At 49.2% G+C, this 24,211-nt stretch overlaps 1 protein-coding gene across 2 annotated transcripts in view; it reads left to right on the top strand.

The window, feature by feature from the left end:
- The window catches only part of CASKIN1 (CASK interacting protein 1), a 135,155-nt gene that overhangs the window by 85,906 nt on the left and 25,038 nt on the right, over positions 1 to 24,211 (top strand). Inside the window, exons 3-11 of one of the 2 annotated variants that reach the window (XM_060693024.2) lie at positions 10,967 to 11,064; positions 12,141 to 12,286; positions 13,125 to 13,220; positions 13,707 to 13,837; positions 14,772 to 14,880; positions 15,027 to 15,135; positions 18,069 to 18,163; positions 19,056 to 19,173; positions 22,860 to 23,102. In XM_060693024.2, the coding sequence (XP_060549007.1) occupies positions 10,967 to 11,064; positions 12,141 to 12,286; positions 13,125 to 13,220; positions 13,707 to 13,837; positions 14,772 to 14,880; positions 15,027 to 15,135; positions 18,069 to 18,163; positions 19,056 to 19,173; positions 22,860 to 23,102 (1,145 nt within the window). The remainder of the gene's footprint in view (positions 1 to 10,966; positions 11,065 to 12,140; positions 12,287 to 13,124; positions 13,221 to 13,706; positions 13,838 to 14,771; positions 14,881 to 15,026; positions 15,136 to 18,068; positions 18,164 to 19,055; positions 19,174 to 22,859; positions 23,103 to 24,211) is intronic. The other variant, XM_034420582.3, reaches the window with a different exon arrangement.

Genomic DNA, 24,211 nt, shown 5'->3' with positions numbered 1-24,211 from the left:
GGGAGTTGAAGTCCACCCATCTTCAAGCTACCAAGGCTGAGAAACATTGACTCAGACTGTATATACCACTTCTTTTACAGCCCTCTCTAAGCAGTTTACAGAGTCAGCCTCTTGCCCCAAACAATCCGAGTCCTCATTTACTGATATCGGAAGGATGGAAGGCTGAGTCAACCTTGAGCCTGGTGAGATTCGAACAGCCAAATTGCAGGCAGCCGGTAGGACTGCATTCTAACCACTGCGCCACAGCGGCTCTCGTCCGTGGTCAATGGAGCATGCGTGCAGGTGTCTACCTGCCAACGATCGGGGTGGGGCATGATGATCTTTCAGCAGCAAAAGTGCCCCACTGAACTCCTTGTCTAATAACGTCTATGAAGATCACCTGCAGCCGGCATCAATCAGGAACTAAGGAGGTCACAGTAAAGGAGGAAACTGCATGTCCATCGAGAGACTGCTGTGGGAATTGAGGGGGCACAACTCACACTCCCTCCTCCTAAATTCCCCTTCCCCGAAACAGTCAAAAATCCACTTGGGGGGGCTGACCCTGGCAGAACAGAAGCCCTGCTGAACAGAGGGCTAACTTGCCCTGTGGGGAAGATCTCCCGTTGGCAGGGATGGTTAAGGACGGGGGTCTCCAAACCCTGATTAAGGACATTCCTCCATTTCAGCCAGAGCCAACTGTTGACCCACTGACCTGGCTGCTGAGATGCTCTGCAGGGCATCTGCTTGTGGGGGTGGTGAGGGCGGAGAGAAAATCTGGGCTTCAGAGCCCCATCCTGCCCTGCAACACCTACCCACCGCAGGCAATGAGAGGACAACGACCAATAGGAGCCGGGCAGACTCTGCATCTTCTCACGTCATCAGCTCAGTCCCTGTCGAAGCCAACAGACTCATGCACCCAGCCATGCATGGTCAGGAGAAGGTGGGATTGGCCACTCCAAGAGAAATGTGGCGTTAGCTCACTTTGGCTGCTGGGCAGCGATGGGAGGAGGGCTGAGCCACCTGCAAGCAAAGTTAGGGAGATGCCAGACATCCCCCTCGTGGAGAAGCCGGCGTTGCTGCAGGAGAGTAGCCAACTGAAGCAACCTTTGCGTTCTGTTTCTTCTAGTTCCACCCTGAGAAATGACCGGAGGTCATCAAAGAGCAGTTGGGGATTCAGCAGGAGACCCCGAGGGCCTCTCCTCTCTCTCGCTCTGCCTCCCTCGTTCTGGGTGGGCCCCATTGCAGTGACCAAGAGTCGCACAGGGGCTTGTCCCTCACAGGGGGTGTCCCTCTCCGGTCAGCCCTTGTGGGTGGGTAAGGCTGGAAGGTCAAGGAGGGGTGGAGGTAGAGAGGGAGGGAGGAGGAATAAGCAAATTATAAGTTGCTTGTAATTGCCATAAAGAAGGTTCCTTCCTTCCTTCCTTCCTTCCTTCCTTCCCTCCCTCCCTTCTTTCTTCCTCTTTCTTTCTTTCCTTCCTCCCTCCTTTCTCCTTCCTTCCTCCCTCCCTCCCTCCTTTCTTTCTTTCTTTCCTTCCTTCCTTCCTCTCCCTCCTTCCTTTCTTTTTCTTTCCTTCCTTTCTCGCTCCCTCTCTCCCTTCTCCTTCCTCCCTCCCTCCCTTCTTTCTCTTTCTCTTTCCTTCCTTCTTCCTTCTTCCCTCCCTTCTTTCTCTTTCTCTCTTTCTCTCTTTCCTCCCTCCCTCTTTCTTTCTTTCTCTTTCTTCCTTCCTTCCTTCCTTCCTTCCTTCCTTCCTTTCTCTTTCTCTTCCCTCCCTCCCTCCCTCTCTCCCTCCCACTCTCTTTCTTTCTTTCTTTCTTTCTTTCTTTCTTTCTTTCTTTCTTTCTTTCTTTCTTTCTCTCTCTCTCTCTCTCTCTCTCTCTTTCTTTCTCTTCTTCCACATGATTAGCCCCCATGATTAGCCTTTTCCTAACCTTTCTCTTTATATGTTTTCATACTGTATTTATCTTTTATTCATGCAAAACTCTTCAATGAACTTTTTAAACGGAGGGGCGAATGAATGTTTGCTGAAAGGAGCAGAAGACTTTGCTCCCCCCAAGGGTAGGGCAAGCCCCACGGCCTTCTCGGGGTGGGAAGAGCAGTGGTGGGTTCCTCCCGGTTCGGCCCGGTTCTCCCGAGCCAGTAGCGGTGACGATATGATGTCATCGAACCGGTTCTGCCCCCCCTCCCACCCACCCCCCGCGTTATTCTTACCTTTTATTTGGCCCCACCCCCAATATATTCCTGCCTCCTGAGTCCCAGCTGACGGCTAGAGGGAAAAAAACTGTTTGAACTCTTGCCGCGGGGCTTCAAAGGGCCGACCTACAGCTGATCAGTGTTAAAAGAAAACAAATGAGTAGACCAGTGCCTGCAAAAATACATGAGTAGATCAGTGCCTGCAAAAAATAAATGGGTAGATCGGTGCAGCTCTGCAAGCAGTTAAAAGCCTGGTAGACCAGGACCTCTGCTAAATCTTAAATAATTGTCACATGACCATCAAGCCACGCCCACAAAATAAGCCACACCCACAGAACCGGTAGTAAAAAAATTTAGAACCCACCCCTGGGGGAGAGGTATGATGGGGCAAGATAGTGGGGCAGGCTATAACTTTGCCCTTTGGCAAGTGGGTGACAGGCAAAAAACAGTACGTTGGACGTGCAAAGAGTATTTCCCCCCTGCTGAGTTGCTCTCCTTGACTCAAAACAGTGCATGTCCTACAATCCAATCATAACGATATAGTAAAATACAAACACTGCATAACAACAGCAAAATCAAAACTGACCACACTTTAGAATCATTCTGAGAGGAGCAGCCAGGTAGGAACGGGGCTGTTCCTTGCCCTGCAGGTCAGGCAGGTCAGAAAAGTCAAGATGGTGGGAAGGAAGATTGGAAACCCCAGCCTTCAACATTCACCCCCCCCACCCCTGTCAGCCTCCAGGGGTCCTGGACCCTCCAGATGGGGTAAGGAGATTGTCCAGGAACAGAGAAGCCTGTTCTGAGAAGCCATCAAGGGCACATACCATCCTCTGGCTTCCCTGGCCGGTGGGGGGGATGATTTCAAAGGGGGGGGGTTCTCATTGCTCTGCCCTCCATGTTTTCAACCTGATATTACTTCTTGCTCCGAGAAGCCTTTGCCCCTCACTGCCATCCAGTGTCTGACCCCTCCCCTGCCCTCTTCCCAGTGCTTCCCTCCAAGCAAAGGGGCGGCCAATAGAGGTGCCCCCAGAAGGGGCTGGAGCCTGGGGGAGCCAACCCCTTTAAGACAACAATCCCCCCTCAGTTCAAGGCAGGTGCCCAAGAGGTTCCTGGGCAGAGGCTCTACCTGCGTTCAGAGCGAGGGGGAGGCAGACGGTCCCCCACAGGGAGAGAGGCAGGCGGAAGCGAGCTGTGGCTCAAGTGTTTGGGGAGGGGAACAGCAGGAAAAGGAGACCCCATAGGAGGCAGGAGGGGGAGGCAGAGGAGGAGGTCCTCAAACTGAAAACAGCTGGAGAGGGCGGGCTTTCTCTTCTTCGCCTTTGTTATGCTTGCCTTTTCATGGCATCTTTCTGGAAAAAGGATACTTCTATTTTTAAATGCCCATGGAGAAGCAACTGCCCTCACCCCTTCTCTTCCTTCTTCCACCTGCCGGGGTGGGGTGGGGTGGAATTTCAGAGGAGGGGGAGTGCTTGTTGGCATTCGGGGACACGGTCATCTGGGGCAGCTTCCCTGTTGAGATAAACAATGGTCACCCCAAGCACTGAGCTGTTGCATCGGGACTTTCATGGAGAGAAGCAACCTTTGGGAATTAAGGAGAAATTTCCTAACAGTGAGGACAATTAACCGGTGGAACGTCTTGCCTCCAGAAATTGTGGATGCTCCATCACTGGAGGTTTTTAACAAGAGACTAGACAGCTATCTATCTGCCTGAGAAAGGGGTTGGACTAGAAGACCTCTAAGGTCCCTTCCAACTCTATTCTGATTGATTGGTTCAAAGCTGCCCCGCAAATGAGGCTGGCTGGGGGGGTTACTCAAGAGCCCCCTCTGCTAGGTGCTCCCTTGGCACCTTCCCTGATCCACTAGACGAGGAAGGGGTCTTGCACTGAGGACCTTCTCCCTTTTTGTGGCCGGGCAGATGGCAGGGAGGCTCCTAACATTTCATGGATGGATCCGAAAGGGTTCTAGCTTGCCCATTTCCCAGACAGGCGGTCCATGAAAAGAAGCCAGGGTGCCCAGAGGGTCAGGATGCTGAATTTATTAGGGGTTTTGTGGCTGCACTCTTCGCTTCTGGGACCATAGCCCATGGATACCCCCGAATACCAGATAAACAATTGTTGGAACAAACATCCTTCTGGGTTCAGTTCCAAGTGGGGAAAAAGACACTGGAAACATGGAGACTGCTTGGAAAGATGGTTTAATGGTGGACAGGAATCACATGGCTTGAGCTCCTGAGTAGAAAAAAGAAGAGCAAGATGCTGGGAGTGCCTTGGTTTTATGCCCTCTCTTGTGCTCCACCTCTGAGCTTCTTGTTCCTGTATAAGAAATGTATCCTGATTGGTTGTCAAACTCCCAGATAGTCTAGGGGTCTCAGCTAACTTTGTAGGTTGTCTCTCAAGCTTGCTTGAGTCTTGCCATGTGGTGAGTTTCTGTTGCTAGATGGGTCCTATTGTGTTGCAGATGATGGTCCATTGACAAAGGTGGGGGGAGGCAGGAAGCTGCTTTGTCTTTAAAACATTTTTCTCCATTTCTCATCCAGGGAAATATAATACTCTGCCTTTTTAAATATTTCCTAAAATATTTCATTCTTCTGGGGGACGGGTGGGTGCTAACTTCCTACACAATTAAAGTAAGACAGTAAATAAAAAATGGATCAAACAATTTTATCTGCCAGAAGAGCGCTAAATTTGATCTGACTTTTTTGTTTTGCCAACGGCTGGGGACCCAGACTAGCAGATCAGAAGCTGGTCTGGATGGGGTGGAGGTCACACAGGCAACCGTGGAACAAACAGATCTTTCTCCCAGGTTACAATTATATTGCAATTTCCTTCTCTGGTTCCATTTTTGGCTGGCTGTTTGCTTCCTGATGGGTTTTTTGCCTGTTTATTAATTGGATTCATGGCCCACTTTTCTCTCCATCAGACAATAACAGAATAACAAGAGTTAGAAGGGACCTTGGAGGTCTTCTAGTCCAGGCATCAGCAACCTGCAGCTCTGGAGCCGCATGTGGCTCTTTCACCCCTCTGCTGCGGCTCCCTGTCACTTAAAATATGCGTCACAACCGCCAATGTGTGACACCCGCCGGCATGTGATTTATTGAGCTTTTCAACCCCCGGTAGGGCAACCATGGATAAATCCAAGAAAAGAAAAGTTTCAGAAGAAAACAGAATGTTTAATTCAACTACAGCTAGTTTTGTGGCCGCTCAAGAAATAGTCAGACACGGGAAGGGTTTTGTGGCTCTTGGAGTTTTCTTTTCTGTGGGAAACGGGTCCAAATGGCTCTTAGAGTGTTTAAGGTTGCAGACCCCTGGAATAGTCCAACCCCTTGCTCAAGCTGCCCAATGTCTTCAGTCTTCTGGAGGCAAGTTCTCACTGTCAGAAAATTTCTCCCTAGTTCTAGGTTGGATCTCTTCTTAATGTTCTTCCATCTGTAACTTCTTGTCCTGCCCTCAGGTGCTTTGGAGAACAACAGGTTAACCCCCTCAAGAAGTCAAGGCCACTTGCTGATTGTTGTTTGGGGGGGGGTTGCATATTTTTTTGCTTCCCTGCTATGAAATGGTGCTGGCTTCTCCAAGCTGAGGTTCGCCCTACCAAGAAAGGCAGAGGCCTCTCCCCTTTTCCCAGAGAACTGTCATTTGCTGCTCCCATGCCTTTGACTCCTTCACCCCTCTCGGGCTCTCCAGCTGGGTTCCCACAGCAGGCTGAACTTGGCTGCTAAAATAGCCTGTGTAAAATAAGGTTAAAGCTAATCTTAGTAGGTTGTCCGTTTTGGAGGATTGGATTGAGCATTTTGTAACCCTTTTCCGGCTATCCTTATCACAAAGAAGGCAGCAGAGACCATAGAGCAAGGGTCTCCAACCTTGGCAACTTTAAAACTTTAAGACACAGCAAAGCTGGCTGAGGAATTCTGGGAGTTGAAGTCCACAAGCAGGGTGGATAAAAATCAATGATTTTTTTTAAAAAAAATCAAAAAAATCAGATTTTTTTTATTTAAATCGGATTTTTTTTATTTAAATCGGATTTTTTTGACTTTTATCAAATTTATTTTAATAAAAAACTTTTGGGGTAAAAATCTATCGTAAGAGTTTTCTATTTAAGATACATAAATAATTTAGTTTATTCAGCATGAAATGGAGCTTAGTTATGTAGCATGAGGCTGTATATTCTGCAACACTGGGACTATCGGTGAGTCAACAGTGGGTCAAAGGAGTAGCAGAGATGACAGTTGCTCTTTAAAATTATGATTTAAATCGAGTTGATTTAAATCAAGCCTTTTTACTAGTGATTTAAATCATGATTTAAATTGTGATTTAGATCAACTTGATTTAAATCAAATCCACCCTGTCCACAAGTCATAAAGTTGCCATGGTTGGAGACCCCTGGTATAGAGGGCAGGGGGCTGTCTGTTTGTCCTATTGAAAATGGAGGCTGTTCCAGCTTGGCACCACTCTTGGGCAGCCTCCCAGCATTCACATGCAACCACTTACAATCCAGAGCTGGTGTGTTGTAAGTGACACCAAACTCTTTTAACTATCTGCAGTTGCAGGGACTAGTTCCCCCACCTACTCACCGGCCCCAAGGAGTTTCTATATTTAGAGGAGCGTGCATTCCAGAGTTAGGTTCCAGCAGGTTCTGACCAGTTCTGGAGAACCGGTAGCGGAAATTTTGAGTAGCTCGGAGAACCAGTAGTAAAAATTCTGACTGGCCCCACCCCCATCTATTCTCTGCCTCCCGAGTCCCAGCTGATCGGAAGGAAATGGGGATTTTGCAGTAACCTTCCCCTGCCAAACCCACCAAGCCACGCCCACAGAACCGGTAGTAAAAAAATTCCCAAACCCACCACTGGTGCATTCCTGCTGGCCTTGCTTTGAGATCAGGAGGCTGACTCCCTGCCACATTCCTGGCAACCCCCAAAACCCAGAAAGCAGTTTGCAGACTGGATTTGGGGTGTCCGCTCTGCTTGCAAAGGCTGCAAGCCGAATCAAGGCTGGTGCTTCCGGGTCTGCTGTACCAGACTTGATGAGGAACAGCCTTTTCTGTTCCTTTGCTAATGACCTCAGCTATAAAACTAGTCTTGTTCCCAGCGGCAGCTGAACTACATTTGCTTTCTTTTTAAATAAAAATTTAATTAAAAGTTTTATAAAGAGCATCAAAGCTAACCAAGTAATAAGGAGTAAAAGAGGGAGGGAGGGAGAAAGGAAGGAAGGAAGGGGGCTGGGAAGGAAGGAAGGAAGGAAGGAAGGAAGGAAGGAAGGAAGGAAGGAAGGAAAGATAGAAGAGAGAAAGGGAGGGAAGGATGGACGGAAGGAAGGAAAAAAGGAAGGGAGGGAGGGAGGGAAGGTGGAAGGAAGGAAGGAAGGAAGGAAGGAAGGAAGGAAGGAAGGAAGGAAGGGGCTGGGAAGGAAGGAGGCTAGGAAGGGAGGGAGGGAGGGAGGGTGGAAGGAAGGAAAGATAGAGAGAAAGAGAGGGAAGGAAGGAAAAAAGGAAGGAAGGAAGGCTAGGTGGCTCAGTGGCTAAGACACTGAGCTTGGCGATCAGCAATTCGACTGTTCAAATCCCTAGTATAGGTCTCCTGCAGTAGCAGGGGATTGGACTATATGACCTCCAGGGTCCCTTCCAACTCTGTTACTATCTTCAAGGAAGGAAGGAAGGAAGGAAGGCAAAAGTACGGAAAGCAAAAGTAAAAAAGAATTAGAAGCAGCTTCCTATTTCCTTTGCAGCAAATATGAGCACAATTACAAAGTTCTCTTATGAAAAACAGCTCACATTTTTCTATTACCCATTTTTTAAACCATCAAAACCACAATTCACCACTGCATTTTCCCCCCCTGTTTCATGCAAAAAGGTCTACAAGGGGTTTCCAGTCAACCATAAGTGGGGATAATGTCTTTTCGCTGATCAAGGAAGTCAATTTAGCTGTCGCTGCAAATTCCATCATCCTCGCCAACCCATCCTTCTGTTGTGGCTAGCTTCGATCCATGTTTTCATTATGCATTTGCTATTTCGGTGTCAAGTCACAACCTCTCAAATCCATCTGCAAAGGGAGAGGGAGGCCTGGGATTAAGATTGGGCAACTTCCCGTGAAAGATCTCTAGAAGGTCTAGAACCGTGATGGCAAACCTATGGCACGCGTGCCACAGGTGGCACACGGAGCCAATATCGGTGGGCACATGAGCTCTGGCATGCATGCGCACACTGGCCAGCTGATTTTCAGGTCTTGTGGGCCCATCAGTAGGGAAACAGGCTGTTTCCGGCCTCCAGAGGGCCTCTGGGGGGTGGGGAAGGCTGTTTTTGCCCTCCCCAGGCTTCTAGAGAGGCTCTGGAGCCTGGGGAGAGCAAAAAATGGGCCTACCGGGCTGTGCCATCAAGTCCCAAATGCTGGGGGAGTGCGGGGGGGGGGGGTGTTATGCGTGCATGTGTGTGGGGGCGGGGCACATATAATTATGGGTGTGGGCATGTGCGCATGCTTCCCCCGCCTTTGGCACTCGATGGTCTAGAACCTGGAATTAAGGAGAAGCAGAACAATTCATCAGTGGAACGACTTGCCTTCAGAAGTTGTGGGTTCTCCATCACTGGAGGTCTTTAAGAAGAGACTGGACAGCCACTTGTCTGGAATGGCATAGGCCAGAGTCTCCTGCTTGAGTAGGGGGTTGGATAAGAAGACCTCCAAGGTCCCTTCCAACTCTGCTATTCTGTTAAGAGGGGCCCCAGGTTGGCTGTGAAGGGGACCCCTCCTCTATTTGTCAGGCAGGAGACTGACTGCTGCTAAGAGGAAGGGAGCAGGCAAGAGAAGGAGCTTCTCCTACTAGAAAGAGAGAGGAATTGTGGGTGGGGGGTGGGCGGGGGGAGCTGGTGGGAGGGGGAGCGGAGTTATAAAGAGAAGCAGGAGCTCCAGGGGGAGTTTGTGTGGGGGGAGAGACTTTACATCAGGGGTGAAATCCAGCAGGTTCTGATAGGTTCTGGAGAACCGGTAGTGGAAATTTTGAGCAGTTCGGAGAACCAGCAAATACCACCTCTGGCTAGCCCCAAAGTGGGGTGGGAATGGGGATTTTGCAATATCCTTCCCCTGGAGTGGGGAGGGAATGGGGATTTTGCAGTATCCATCCCCTGGAGTGGGGTGGGAATGGAGATTTTGCAATATCCTTCCCCTGCCACGCCCACCAAGCCATGCCCACAGAACCGGTGGGAAAAAAAATTGGATTTTACCACTGCTTTACATATGTCACATCTGAGATTTATCTGAAAAAGGGAGGCAGTTTGGTGATGTGATCCTGGGCTGCCATCTTGATTTTTTTGACTAAGCCATTGCATGCACATCCCTTCACCTTTGAGTAGGTTGCTGGGCTGGCTGGCGAGTCCTTGCAGGGCGAGTTGGGCCATTCACCCTCCCTCCTGCACTGTCACTGCCCAGGGTGCCCTGAAGTCCTCACAGCAAATTGGCGGAGTGATTGTGCTCACCGTTGTAGAGACGGGAACATTTTTTTTAAATTTTATCTCTGTGTGTTTTCATTTCAGATCCCCCTTCTGTGCCAAGCTGCACATTATGCAGCCGAGGATTAAAAACTAATAAAGCAATCGTATAATGCTGACAAGAAAGAGCCGTTCCAGAAATCAAAAACCCAGCTAGACTAAAACAGAAGCAGGCTTTTTTTAAAAAAGGTTATCAGGTGTTTTAATTAGACAGAGGAAAGGACGCCAAAGAGAAAAGAAAAAAAACCCTCTGCAGGTGGAATGAGATTAACAGGGCTGGGAGGCGCTCAGGCCTTTCTAAAGTGGATTGATTCTCCTGGAGAAATTCTGCCCAGCCTCCTGCTGAGGATAGAGGAGCCACCTTGGAGGTACCTAGTCCAGCTTTGGAATTCAGAGCTTGGTTATTAAAGAGGATCAGAATCAGAATAGAGCTGGAAGGGACCTTGGAGGTCTTCTAGTCCAACCCCCTGCTCAAGCAGGAGACCCTATGCCTGTGATGGCGAACCTATAGCATGCGTGCCACAGGTGGCATGCAATACCCTCTCTGTGGGCACGTGAGCCGTCGCCCCAGTTCAGCTTCGCCATGTGTGTGCGTGCATGTGCCACCCGCCAGCCAGCTGGTCATTGGGTCTCTGCCGTGCATGCACGGGGCGTGTGCAGGGGGGGCATGCGCACATGTGGGGCCATGTGTGGGGTGACGTGTGTACGCATTGCATTTTGGGTGTTCGGGCGCGCACGTGTGCATTCGCACATACACCTGCACGCTTTGGGTACTCGGTCCAGAAAAGGTTAGCCATCACTGCCCTATGCCATTCCAGACAAGTGGCTGTCCAGTCTCTTCTTAAAAACCTCCAGTGATGGAGCATCCATGGTTTCTGGAGGCAAGCTGTTCCATTGGTTAATTGTCCTCACTGTCAGGAAGTTTCTCCTTAATTCCAGGTTGCTTCTCTCTTTGGTTAGTTTCCATCCGTTGCTTCTTGTCCTGCCCTCTGGTGCTTTGGAGAATAATTTGACCCCCTCTTCTTTGTGGCAGCCCCTCAAATACTGGAATACTGCTTTCATGTTGCCCCATCCTTCTTTTCTCTAGACTAGCCAGACCCAATTCCGTTCTTCATCCTTCATCCCCTAATCATCCTAGTCGCTTCTCTACATCCTTCTCTACACTTTTTTCCAAGTCTCAGCATCTTATGTTATTGTGGTGATCAAAAATGGATGCAGTATTCCAGGTGCGGTCTTCCGAAGACGAGATCAGCTTGAGGGCGCGGGGAATCCAGGGAAGGGAAGGGAAGGGAAGGATGGTCTTGGTGACTTTTGCTCCTGTCGTGACAGGTTCTCCGCCTTGCATCATGCTGCCCTCAACGGCAACACGGAGCTCATTGTGTTGCTCCTGGAAGCCCAGGCTGCGGTGGATATCAAGGACAACAAAGGCAAGTATGGAGGCTCTCTCTCTCTCTCTCTCTCTCTCTCTCTCCCTCCCTCCCTCCCTCCCTCCCTCCCTCCCTCTCTCTCTCTCTCCCTCCCTCCCTCCCTCTCTCTCTCTCTCTCTCTCTCTCTGTCCGAGGGGGCAAGTCAGAAGAGTCTGGGTAGAGACAGGGTGTGTGAAAGGCGGCAGAGGTTGGGTCCTGCGTCCAGAGCACCAACCAAGTTTTTTTTTTTTTTTAATTTGATTTATATGCCGCCCTTCTCCGGAGACTCAGGACGGCTTACAATGCGTTAAGCAATAGCCTTCATTCTTTTGTATATTTATACAAAGTCAGCTTATTGCCCCCACAAACTGGGTCCTCATTTCACCTACCTTAGAAAGGATGGAAGTCTGAGTCAACCTTGAGCCTGGTGAGATTCGAACCTGCAGTAGTTGCAAGCAGCTGGTCTTAATAACCAGCTTAATAACAGGGTGCCTTAGACCACTGTACTACCAAGGCTCTTCCCCTGAACTTTGTAGTTCTCTCCCAGAAAGGAGGAGATGGCCTTCAGCCAGGACATCCAGACAGGGCCAGGTAAAAGTCATCTCCTTCTTTTGGGAAGCGATTTGGGAAGCGATCTGCAAGAGCAAGCCGGCCTGACCTAAACTTCTCCTCTTTTAAATGGGAATTTTAAATTTGGTTTTAAATTATTGGGGTTTTAAATATGGTTCAGCCAAATTTATTTAACTTGTTTTATTTCTATTTTAAATTTTGTATTTATATGTTTTATTTCATGGCTGTTCACCGCCCTGAGTCCTTCGGGAGTAGGGCGGTATACAAATTTAAAAAAATGAAAATGAAAATGAAATTGAAAAGAACTCCACGGGTAGATGCCCCACTGTTCATTGGAGCCAAAATCAAATACAGAAAATGTGAGGCTTAATCACCTGATTTTGTAACTGGCAATGGCTCAGAAAAACTGCCGTTGCCTCTTCTCAGATGGATCCGTTCCTCTCTTGGCTTTGTGGGATGGCTGTTCTGTTGAATGGCAGGAGGGCCTGCTGTCTGTCTCCATTGCTGAATCTGTGCCTCTTCTGCAGGGATGCGCCCTTTACACTACGCTGCCTGGCAAGGAAAGAAAGAGCCCATGAAGCTGGTGCTGAAGGCCGGCTCCTCGGTCAACATCGCGTCGGACGAGGGACAGATCCCTTTGCACTTGGCGGCTCAGCACGGACACTATGACGTGGTAAGAGGCGGTGCGAAGCCATCTCCATCAGAGGAGCACCACGAAGTGTACATGTGTGGACTTCTGGGAATTAAGTTCACACGTCTTCAAGGTGCCAAGGTTGAGAAAAGCTGCATTGACAGAACCTTGCAAGTTTGAAAGTGCGGTTCTTCCCACAACCATCGCCTTTACAGCTCAAGAAACTAGGGAAGGTCCTTTCTGAGCCCCTTGCTCTTCCCACTAGGCAGCTGTGGGCTATGCAGTCTCCTATCTAATTGTTCCTTCGGCAGTGCCTCTTTGCCCAGGTTCTGACGGCCATTCACACATACCATTACAGTCGTCCTGTCCCAGAGGCACGTGGGGGTATGGACTGAGGTGTCTCTAGCAGTGGTTGTCCTAAAGGTGCTTTTTTCAAGAGGCCCCTGGACTTTCTGGTTTTTCTTTGAAGATGTTTCGCTTCTCATCCAAGAAGCTTCTTCTTTGGAGCTGAAGAAGCTTCTTGGATGAGAAGCGAAACGTCTTCAAAGAAAAACCAGAAAGTCCAGTTGCCTCTTGAAAAAAGCACTTTTGGGACGACCGTGACCTGGATGACAGAGAATCTCCTCAGTCATTGGCTCCAAAAACACCCCAGCCATTTGACATGTGTGCCCTGTGGGTAATGCACATTAAAAGGAGATGGGGCTTTGATTGACAGGTTCAATGGCGTTTTGCTCCTTGGCGTGGCTGCTCTTTAGAGGAAGAGGCGATTGGGGGTGGGGGAAGGGGTGGTTCACGTTGAGCTAATGGGTGCATTTGGCAGGTTGCGTCTGTGCCAATGGGGGTCTCTGGCCTTCCCACACGCTCTCTCTCCATCCCCCAGTCAGAAATGCTCCTCCAGCACCAGTCCAACCCCTGCATACTGGACAACAGTGGGAAGACTCCTCTGGACCTGGCCTGCGAGTTTGGCCGCGTTGGGGTAAGTCCGATTCTTGGGGAGGGACAATTGTGAAAGGGGGCCAGCCACAAACCAAGTTAAGGACCCTCACCTCCTCTGCAAAAGATGCTGGTAGGTGGGAGCTAGTGCGGCCATCAGGACTGTACTCCCCACCCCCACCCCCACCCCCCGAGAGTCCAGTACTCTTCACTAGAACTGTCCCCACTTTCTTTGGCCTTTCCCTTGAGATTTGGGGGTGAGAGGTCATATGTCCCTTTGATGTCCCCCCTGTGAGCCACTTGCTTAACAACCGGGTGGATCTTTGCCACAAGACCAGGGTTTGGGGCAAAGGGGATTATGCCGTTTTATGAGAATAAATTTGGTGATTTCTTTGAGGGTTCCTTATATTGGGTGGGAAGCAGGGGAGGGATTTGGCTGCTTTGGGGAGCTTTGGCTGCGTTCTAGGGGGATGGAGAGAAGTCCCGGGAGGAAATTCTTGGGCACTTCCTCTGTTTCTTGGCCTGCCAGGTGGTGCAGCTGCTTCTGAACAGCAACATGTGTGCAGCCCTGTTGGAGCCCAAGCCGGGGGACATCACTGACCCAAACGGGACCAGCCCGCTGCACCTGGCTGCCAAGAATGGGCACATTGACGTCATCAGGTGAGTGGGGGGAGGGATGCAGGCCTGAAGAGGCTGGGCAAAGCGAAGGTGAGGATTGTTTACCCATTCTGACAACACACAACCTGGGTAGGTCTCTTTTCCTGTGAAGGTCACAGTGTGGGGTGGTAATGATGGAGAGGCTGCACCATCCAGAGGCAGTGAGGGTGGCCCAGAGGGGAACATCTGCGCACGGGGACCTGTGGGAGAGGTTAAAATAAAAAAGCAAGATGGCAGCCTTGGCTGGGTCAAAGCCCCATCCCTCTTGGCCTCCATCCAGGCCTGTAAACAATGGTGGGATGTTCAGTCACGTGATGGTGGCCACCGTCTGGATGATCAAAGGCCTGGAGACTAAAACATACGATGAATGGTTGCAGGAACTGGGCATGGTTAGTCTAGGGAAGAGGGGAGTCATGAGAGCATCTTCCTATATTTGAGGGGCTGCCACAGAGAGGAGGAAGGGGGTTAAGCTATTTTCCAAAACACCCGAAGGCCAGACAAGAAATAACGGATGGAAACTGATCAAGGAGAGATTCAACCTGGAAATAAGGAGGAAATTTCTGACAGTGAGGACAATCAACCCATGGAACAGACGTTACCTTCAGAAGTTGTGGGAGCTTCATCACTGGAGGCTTTCAAGAAGAGACAGGACTGCCATCTGTCAAAATGGTGCAGGGTCTCCTGCTTGGGTGGGGGATTGGACTACCATGTTTCCCCGAAAATAAGACCCTGTCTTATATTTTTTTGAACCCTGAAATAAGCGCTTGGCCTTATTGCCATGCACTCAAAAGCCCGATTGGGCATTATCAGGGGATGTCTTATTTTGGGGGAAACAGGGTAGATGACTTACAAGGTCCCTTCCAACTCTCTTAATCTGTTAAAGTATCTTATCTCCAAGGACCTCTTCCGACTCTTATTCTATTTTTCTCTCTTGCAGGCTTTTGCTCCAGGCCGGCATAGACATTAACCGTCAGACGAAGGCAGGAACCGCCTTGCATGAAGCAGCTCTATGTGGCAAGACCGATGTAGTGCGCCTCCTCCTGGATGTAAGCCCCCCCATAGATTCTTCCCAATGGGCCTGCAGACCCCCTGGCGATTGTAGGCGACTGGCATCCAGGGGAAACTTCAGCTGCTCTTCACTGAGAAACCCCCCACTCGCCTCCTCACGCAGACCCCCCCTTCTCTTCCACAGAGCGGGATCAATGCCCACATCCGGAATACCTACAGCCAGACCGCCCTGGACATTGTCCACCAGTTCACGGCCACGCAAGCCAGCAAGGAGATCAAGCAAATGCTGCGAGGTGAGGACAGGTGGGAGTCTTGGGGGATGGGCGGGCAGCCAGAAAAACCTCTTCAGCTGAGGCTGAGCTGCACCTGGTGGTGCCCTTTCCTTCATAACTGGGAGAGGCTGTGCAAGAGTAGCTGACAACATTGTTCTCTGTTTTTCTTGCTACTTCTTGCTGTCTTGCACTTCTGCTCAAGATTGTAAGGTTTCCTCCCACCCCTTCCAGTTTTCCTCCCAAGAACCTTTGTGTGATGAAGAGGAACTGGCTCAAAGCCAGCTCACTGGGACTCCCTTGTCCCAATCCAGCAGCCTTCCTGGGACACTTGTGTTATGTGCATCGCAGTGCCGATACCAGGAAAATGAGGCCATTTTGATCATCCCACATTTATAAATCTAACGGTGGGAGGAAGCCCATGGCTCTGCCTCCATCTGCTGGCTCAGGTTAGGGAAGACACGCCCAGAGTGATGGTGATGATGGTGGAAGACCAGAGCCAGAGCGCCTGGCCTGAGCCCACCCAGGATGCTGACTCCTGCCTGGCAACCTTGATCAGAGTGACAGGGACAGAGGAGGACAAAACCTCTGGAGCAGCTGGAGGAGTAGGCGGGTTTTTACATGCCTCCTGGGATTGTAGGAGCTCCATCACTGGAGGTTTTCAAGAATAGACTGGACAACTGGGATGATCTAAGTAAGGCTGCTGCCTTGGGCAGGGGGTTGGACTAGCAGGCCTCCAAGGTCCCTTTCCACCCTAGGATAACAAGCCAGATTTTTGTTTGGGCACAGTCTGAGGTTTTTGGAATATGTGGATGATGAGGATGTTGGGGAGGGTTATTTACGTATTGATTTCTTCATTAAATTTACTGGCTGCCCATCTTACCACAGGGTAACTCTGGAGAGAGAGAGAGGAAGGGATGGATAGATAGATATAGATATGATTGGATGGATGGATGGACAGAAAGAGAAAGTGAGAGGAAGGGATGGATAGATAGATATAGATATAGATAGATGATTGGATGGATGGATGGATGGATGGATGGATGGACAGAAAGAGAGAGAGAGAGAGGAAGGGATGGATAGATAGATATAGATATATGATTGGATGGATGGATGGATGGATGGATGGACAGAAAGAGAGAGAGAGAGAGAGGAAGGGATAGATAGATATAGATATAGATATATGATTGGATGGATGGATGGATGGATAGATAGAAAGAAAGAGAGAGAGAGAAAGAGAGGGAGGGAGGGAGGGAAAGAAATAAAATAATCTAACCTGGAACAAGAATTCAGCCCCTGTGGGGTTCATCTATGCCCCTCCTGCAAGCATCTCTGGGCGATCTTTAGCAGCTTGCTGGGAGGGCATAAAAGCTGCTGGCCTTCTGGGATGATAGGCCTTCTCCAGAAGGGGCAACAAAAATTTGGGGCTCAGTTGTGGTCATAAATTGAGGACTTACCTGAATTACTCTCAACTGAGCCCAGTGCCTGTCGAAGTCCTGACCTGATGTCTTGAGACTGGAAACAAGCTCAGATTGAATCCTGCTTGAGATTGAGCTGTCTGGTCATCGGGGCAACCTTGTGACATCTGCCCAGGAGTTACTGTGGACATGGTGCCCCACCCCCAAGAGTGGGCTTGTGCCTAGAGGACCCTCTAGGGTTAAGGTTAGGGTGCTGGATGTTTGCTTAAGAAAAGGGCAAAAATCACCACTCAAAAACACTTAGATCAATTCCCTCTGGTGATGGCAACTCATGTCTTGATTGGCATTCAGCTGCAGTGCACTGTGCCAGGGGCTGCCTTTGAAGGCGAAACAGAAGCTGCAGTTGGTACAGAACATGGCAGCTGGACTTTTTTTTTTTTATTGAAAAGTTTTACAAAAAAGACAAAAAAAATTTTCCCCCTGTTCCCCCCACCCTTTCCCCCCTTCGTCCCCCCTCCCCCCCGACTTCCCAGAGCAAAATACAAGGTATTTCATTTAATCAAACATAAACTAGATTAATCTACTTGTCCTCAAAGTACTGCCTCCCCCACTGAAACCTTAACTCCACTACAGATAACCAAATACTTCTAATACTAACAATCATTCATAAGCTATTTGATATTTTCTTGTCTGATACTTATTTTGAATATAATCAATCCATCTTCTCCATTCCGATACGTATCTTTCTTGTGTGTGGTCCTTCAAGTACGCCGAGATTTTCGCCATTTCTGCTAGGTTTGTTACTTTCAGTATCCACTCTTCAATAGTGGGCAAAGAGTCCTTCTTCCAATATTGAGCTACCAGCAGCCTAGCTGCTGATATTAAGTTCAAAATCAATTTAGTCTCTGAAACTGTACAGCCCGTTATTAACATGGCAGCTGGACTCTTGATGGCTCAACCTGTCAAGTGCTGCTTGGCTGCCCATGAGCTTCTGCGTTCAATTCCAAGGGCCCATTTTTTCCTTTAGGGTAAAGCACCAGGATGAGTAGGCCATGCTTTGCCAACATCCAGCCTGCTCATCCTGCTTCCATCTTGGTTGGCATATATGGGAAGGTGTGAACCTGCTTTGATGTTCCTCTCGGGCACAAGGGAAGATGGCATGAATGACAGCAGGCCCAGAGGGCAAGGCTGGCAGTGAGAAGAGGTGCCCAGAGCACATCAGGGCCTGCCTGGCCTAGCCGATGGTACAGGTAGCAATAGCAATAAACCTCGGAAGGATGGAAGGCTGAGTCAACCTTGAGCCTGGTGAGATTCGAACTGCCAAATTGCAGGCAGCCGGCAATCAGCAGAAGTAGCCTGCAGTACTGCATTCTAACCATCGAGGTAGTCTATCTTTTTGACCGTCTCTTTCTTCCTTCCTTCCTTCCTTCCTTCCTTCCTTCCTTCCTTCCTTCCTTCCTTCCTTCCTTCCTTCCTTCCTTCCTTCCCTCCCTCCCTCCCTCCCTCCCTCCCTCCCTTCCTTCTTTCTTTCTTTCCCAGACGCTTCGGCCGCCCTGCAGGTCAGGGCCATGAAAGATTATTGCAACAACTATGACCTGACCAGCCTCAATGTGAAAGCCGGGGACATCATCACGGTGAGTCCCTGCGGGCACGGAGTCCGAACGCTCCTGGGCCAAAGATGGCCTTGGATACGGTCCAGCCTTGCCCTCAACAGATGCCCGGCTCTCGCTTGAAGACTTCTGCTGGGGGGACCCCACAACGTGGGACCCTGCCTATCTTGTCTTTCCCTACCCAGCACCAAGAGGGCCGTTCCTCCCATTGGCGGCCCTTTGCCCTGCCCTGAGGTGATGTGACTGCTTTTGGGGATGGTTTTGCCCCAAACTGACATTTACTTCATTTTTTGCCAAAATTGTGGCGTTCACTTAAAAACAGCCATGCTCCACGTAGCAACCACCACAAAAAGATTGTAAAATCATGTGACCGGCCCACCTTTTGACAATGAGGAGTTACAACTGTGTTGGGCAGGCTCTGTTATGGTCATAACTCGAGGACTACCAATAATAAGTATTAACCTTATGCCCTAGGGCAGGTGTCCCCAACCTTGGCAACTTTAAGACTTGTGGGCTTCAACTCCCAGAATTCCTCAGCCAGCTATCTTAAAGTGGCCCAGGTTGAATAGCTGGCTGAGGAATTCTGGGAGTTGAAGCCTACAAGTCTTAAAGTTGCCAAGGCTGGGGACCCCTTCCCTAGGGCACATTCAGAGTAAAGAATGGCAATTGAGGATGGCTCTGGGTTCAGGAGATGAGAGGCCACGTTTTTGCTGGCCAAGACATTTCTGGAGGCAAAACAATCAAGATGGTGGCTGCAACTGTCTGATTCCAGCTTGCTTTCACCATCTTGACTTTCTGATTCCCCCTTGCAGGAGACCGTGTCCTGGCCATTCCTTGCTCCCTTGGCCCTAAATGGATGCTTGCCACTGACCAGTCTTTGCCTCCTCTCTCCCCCCATCCTCCGCCCTGCCCACAGGTCCTGGAGCAACATGCCGACGGACGGTGGAAAGGCTGCATTCACGACAACAGGACAGGCAACGACCGCGTGGGATACTTCCCGTCCACCCTGGTCGAAGCCATCAGTAAACGCACAGGCAAATATCACTCTTGGGGGGCTTCCCAGCCTTCTGGAGGGTGGAGGGGCGCGCACGCGGAGGGGTGCTTTTTCACTCGTTGCTCTCTTTCTGGCTGCCTGGGTTTGCTCTGCTTCGACTGGGGGCTTCCAGATAAAGATTTTATACATTGTGGAAGTTTAGGCTTGGTGGCAGCAGCCGGTCTTTCCTTGCACCACTAAGCATCTATCTTTTCCCCCCTTCCATTTCCTGTCTCTTTGGTTTTTCCCCACAAAAAAAGAGAGAGAATTGGGAGCAGAATTGCTGCACCCCCAGACTCCGGGTTGGCTAACATCTGGAAGCATTCAGTGGGTGCTCAGATACCGCATGTGTTTTATTTTACTCCCGTTAAAAGTAACCTCAAAGCAGAGAGTAAAAAACATGACCAAGAAAGAAAGCCAGTGATATCCAATTCCAGCCAGTGCAATCCAGCAACGACTGAACATCTCTTGAGGGCTGAAGAGCTCCATGGCCTGATGGGGCTTGAAGGGGGGCAGCTGGGAGCCATCTTGGTGTGTGAAACGGCAGCCAGCCGAGGCGGTCAGGAATGGCGGCAGTGGCTTCTCAGGAGCAAAGGCCTCTTTCTTGAATGAGCACAGACTGGAGATGTGCCCAGACAGCTTGGCCAGAGAGAATAACAGAGTGGGAAGGGACCTTGGAGGTCTTCTAGTCCAACACGCCTGCTCAAGCAGAAAACCTTATGCCATTTCAGACAAATGGTTGTCCAATCTTTTCTTAAAAGCCTCCAGTGATGGAGAACCCACAACTTCTGGAGGTAAGCCAATCCACTGATTGATTGTTCTCACTGTCAGGAAGCTTCTCATTAGTTCTAGGTTGAAAGGAATTTCCCCAGTGCTATGCAAACCTAGAGCCAAAAGAGAGACTATCTGGAAGGGATGGTAAAACTCATTCCCCCCGTTCCAGCATACCCAAGAAGCACTGGGTTGGCAAGGACCCCAGTCTGCTTTGAAAGCAGCCGTACTTGTCAGATCTTTGAATTGAATTCAGGATTTTCCATGTGGAAACCTGGCCTGGTATCCTTGACTGTGGCTCCTTTCCACTTCGCAAAAAAAAAAAGAGTTACAATCTTCTAGAGTAGAGCATCATTTTTCGGCCTTGGTCATTTGAAGATGTGTGGACTTCAGTGCCCAGAATTCCCCAGCCAATCTGGAGGATTCTGGGAGTTTGAAGTCCACACATCAAGTGGCCAAGGTTGAAAAAAAAATCTGCCTCTAGATTTATCAGATCTGAGTTGCAGAAATCCAGACATCCATAAGAGGGCAGTGAAGGCTTAGCATTTTGGAAGCTCTCTGGCACCCTCTTCTGGCTGCTTGCTGGAATCTGAAAGGTGCTTTTTAGAATAGAATAGAATAGAATAGAATTGTTTTATTGGTCAAGTGTGATTGGACACACAAGGAATTTGTCTTGGTGCATATGCTCTCAGTGTACCTAAAACAAAAGATACGTTCATCAAGAATCATAAGGTACAACACTTAATGATAATCATAGGGTACAAATAAGCAATCAGGAAACAATATCAATATGGATCCAGGCAACAAAGTTACAGTCATACAGTCATAAGTGGAAGGAGATGAGTGGTGGGAACGATGAGAAGATTCATAGTAATGCAGACTTATTATATATATAGTTTATTATATATATTATTATATATATTGTTATTATATACTATATAGTTATTATATATATAGTTTGACAGTGTTGAGGGAATTATTTGTTTAGCAGAGTGATGGCGTTCAGGAAAAAACTGTCCTTGTGTCTAGTTGTTCTGGTGTGCAGTGTTCTATGGCATCGTTTTGAGGGTAGGAGTTGAAACAGTTTATGTCCAGAATGCGAGGGGTCTGTAGATATTTTCCCAGCCCTCTTTTTGACTCGTGCAGTATACAGGTCCTCAATGGAAGGCAGGTTGGTAGCCATGGTTTTTTCCGCAGTTCTAATTATCCTCTGAAGTCTGTGTTTGTCTTGTTGGGTTGCAGAGCCAAACCAGACAGTTATGGTGGTGCAGATGACAGACTCAATAATTCCTCTGTAGAACCTGATCAGCAGCTCCTTGGGCAGTTTGTGCTTTCTGAGTTGGCGCAGAAGGAACATTCTTTGTTGTGCTTTTTTCAAAAATGCAACTGGACTGTTTTTTGGAGGAGGAGGAGGAAGGAGGAGGAGGAGGAGGTGGAGGAGTTTTGCTTCTCTTCCAAGAAGCTTCATCAGTTGTGATGGTGGATAGGTACCATCTCCAAAAACCCTAGTTGGAGGTTTGTGAGGCAGGAAGATCTTTTGCACCAGATCAGTTGCAAATGGGAAACTCAGTTTCTCAACTAAGAATCCCTGGAGGCTTGTAAGAAGAGATTGGACAGCTACTTGTCTAGAATGTCTAGGACAGAAATCAGCAACCTGCAGCTCTGGAGCCGCATGTGGCTCTTTCGCCCCTCTGCTGCAGCTCCCTGTCACTCAAAATATACGTCACAACCGCCAATGTGCGACACCCGCCGGCATGTGATTTATTAAGCTTTTCAAACCCCTGGTAGGCCAACCATGGATAAATCCAAGAAAAGAAAAGTTTCAGAAGAAAACAGAACGTTTAATTCAACTACATAGGCTAGTTTTGTGGCCGCTCAAGAAATAGTCAGGCACAGGAAGGATTTTGTGGCTCCCGGTGTTTTCTTTTCGGTGGGAAACGGGTCCAAATGGCTCTTCAAGTGTCTAAGGTTGCAGACCCCTGCTCTAGGATCTCCTGCTTGAGCAAGGAGTTGGACTAGAAGATCTCCAAGGTTACTTCTAACGCTCTTATTCTGTAATCTGTAGCCTGTGGCCTCCCGCATAATCTTACTCTGTGTAGCTGAAGGAAAAAGAACCAGCCGCTTGTAGCCACAGCCTTCAATTGGAGCTGGCTGATATTCATGTCCTATTTTCTCAAGGTTGGATGCCTTGTAATTCATTTTCTTACCTTTCCTCTCCTCCTGATTATTATTTTTTTCCCCCAATCTAATACTTTGCTTTATTGCAACTGGAGATTTGGTGCTGGAAAAAAAAGAAGTAGATTATCCTATTTAAATTCCGTTAGAATCCTGTTACACATATAATTAATATTGTAAGCCCCAATCTTCTTTGAAGGCAGATTAAATCCTCAAGAGCGAGTAGGTGGGAGAGTGGAACGGAGGCCTTAAAACCAGGTAGAGGGTTAAGGAAACTCCGGGGGTTTCCTTAAACCTCATGAAGTGCATTCCACAAGGGAGGGTGACTCCGAGCACGCCCGTCTTCGCTAGCAGGAATGCCCCTGGGGGGCTGCAGGCATCATTTTTCTATCATGATAATCGCCCAATAATCAACCGGGGAAGGCTTGGGAACGCTCAGAAGTTTTTGCGTGCCAGCTCTTACAGTTTTGCAGCCATGCTGCAGGTACAATCGAGATTAGTATTCCTTTCAGGAGGGGAGAAATTGAAGGAGGGCGAGAGAACGAGGTTTGCTAGTGAGGCCGTGGCAAAAAAACCTCCTGAGATTTCAATGGGAGTGTGTGTTTGTGTGTGTGTGTCGGTCACTTGGTTGTGTGTGGCTCCTTCCTTCCACCTTGCGGGACCCCCGATAACCCCCTTCCTGGCTCTCCCTCCCAGCTTGGAACATCCACTTCATGTTGCCTCTTGTCTTTCTGTTGTCAGGTCCGTGGGATGCAGACCCTTCCCCAGGGCAGTATCAAGCCATCTCCCTCCCAGCTGGGGGGGCTGCCCTGCCCAACGGCCTCCCTGCTTCCTCCTCCTCCTCTTCCTCCTCCTCCTCTCCCCCCCTCCATCAGCTCCATTGCCTGCCTCCGCCTCCAATGCTTCCCCATCAGCCTCTTTTCAGTTCCTTCGGCTACCGCCGGCTCGCCCATGGCGGTGCGGAAAGGCCTTGCGCCAATCCAGGTAGACCCTCCATTGCTTGGTTCCTTTTTACGTTATGTTCTGTTATGCTTTGGCCATATTGGGGGAGGGAGTGTCCTTCCACTGATCCTTGACAAATATTTGTGCAGCTTTTCATTTTGTTGGGGTTTCTTTTGGGGTGCTACGCAGGCATTTGTGGGTCAAGTGTGTGTGGTTGGGCCGATGAAGATGAGGAGCAGGTTGATCCAGCAGCTGGAGCAGAGTAGGGGGTGAGAGGACACCAGGTTCACTGAGGGCATCTCAGGGGTATTTTCACAAAATGGCTGCCATGGGAGGCAGGGCCATTCCCAATACCTGTAGATTAGAACAAGGGTCTCCAACCTTGGCAATTTTAAGACCTGTGGACTTCAACTCCCAGAGTTCCTCAGCCAACAAAGCTGGCTGAGGAACTCTGGAAGTTGAAGTCCACAGGTCTTAAAGTTGCTAAGGTTGGAGACTCCTGGATTAAGACCAACCACCTGCCACCACTTCTACACCAGAAAGGTCTCACCACCTCCTGCCGATCTTCTAGTTCAGGGTTCTCCAATGTTAGCTATTTTAAGACTGGTGGACTTAAACCCAGCATAGTTAGATGGGGAATTCTGGGAATTGAAGTCCACAAGTCTTAAAGTTGCCAATTTTGGAGAATCTTGTTCTAGAGGCAGGGCAATGCTTCCATCAACCACTCACCAAGGATTTCTTTTCCAAGAATGTCCTTGGGATCTTTAATGGGGTTGGATGTGTCCTTGGGAATAAAGATCTCACTTGACAGTGGTTCTCAACGTTGGCAACTTCCAGACGTATAGATTTCAACTCCCAGAATCTTTTGGTTTATGTGACTATTGCTGAGGATTCTGGGAGTTAGATCCACCCATCTGGAATTTTGCCCAGGCTGAGAGACACTGTGCTAGAGGTTTCTCAGAGCATTTTGGGGGGAAAATCCCCCTTTAAGACAAGCGGTGGAGGAGAGAAATGTCACGGCAGACAAGACACCCTAAGGGTGCAGTCGCTCTCCTGAGTGAGCTCCTAAAATGCTGCCCTGCCTCACCTGTGTCTGCCTCAGGTTGGGGACTTTTCAAATGCCAGCAGTGTTTGTTGGCCTGTGTGGAGGA

The sequence above is a fragment of the Pantherophis guttatus genome, chromosome 14 (assembly GCF_059756535.1).
Source record: "Pantherophis guttatus breed Tessera chromosome 14, ASM5975653v1, whole genome shotgun sequence".
Classification (NCBI taxonomy): Eukaryota; Metazoa; Chordata; class Lepidosauria; order Squamata; family Colubridae; genus Pantherophis; species Pantherophis guttatus.
The sequence above is the reverse complement of the archived record's forward strand: the minus strand, read 5'-3'. Positions and strand labels throughout refer to the sequence as shown.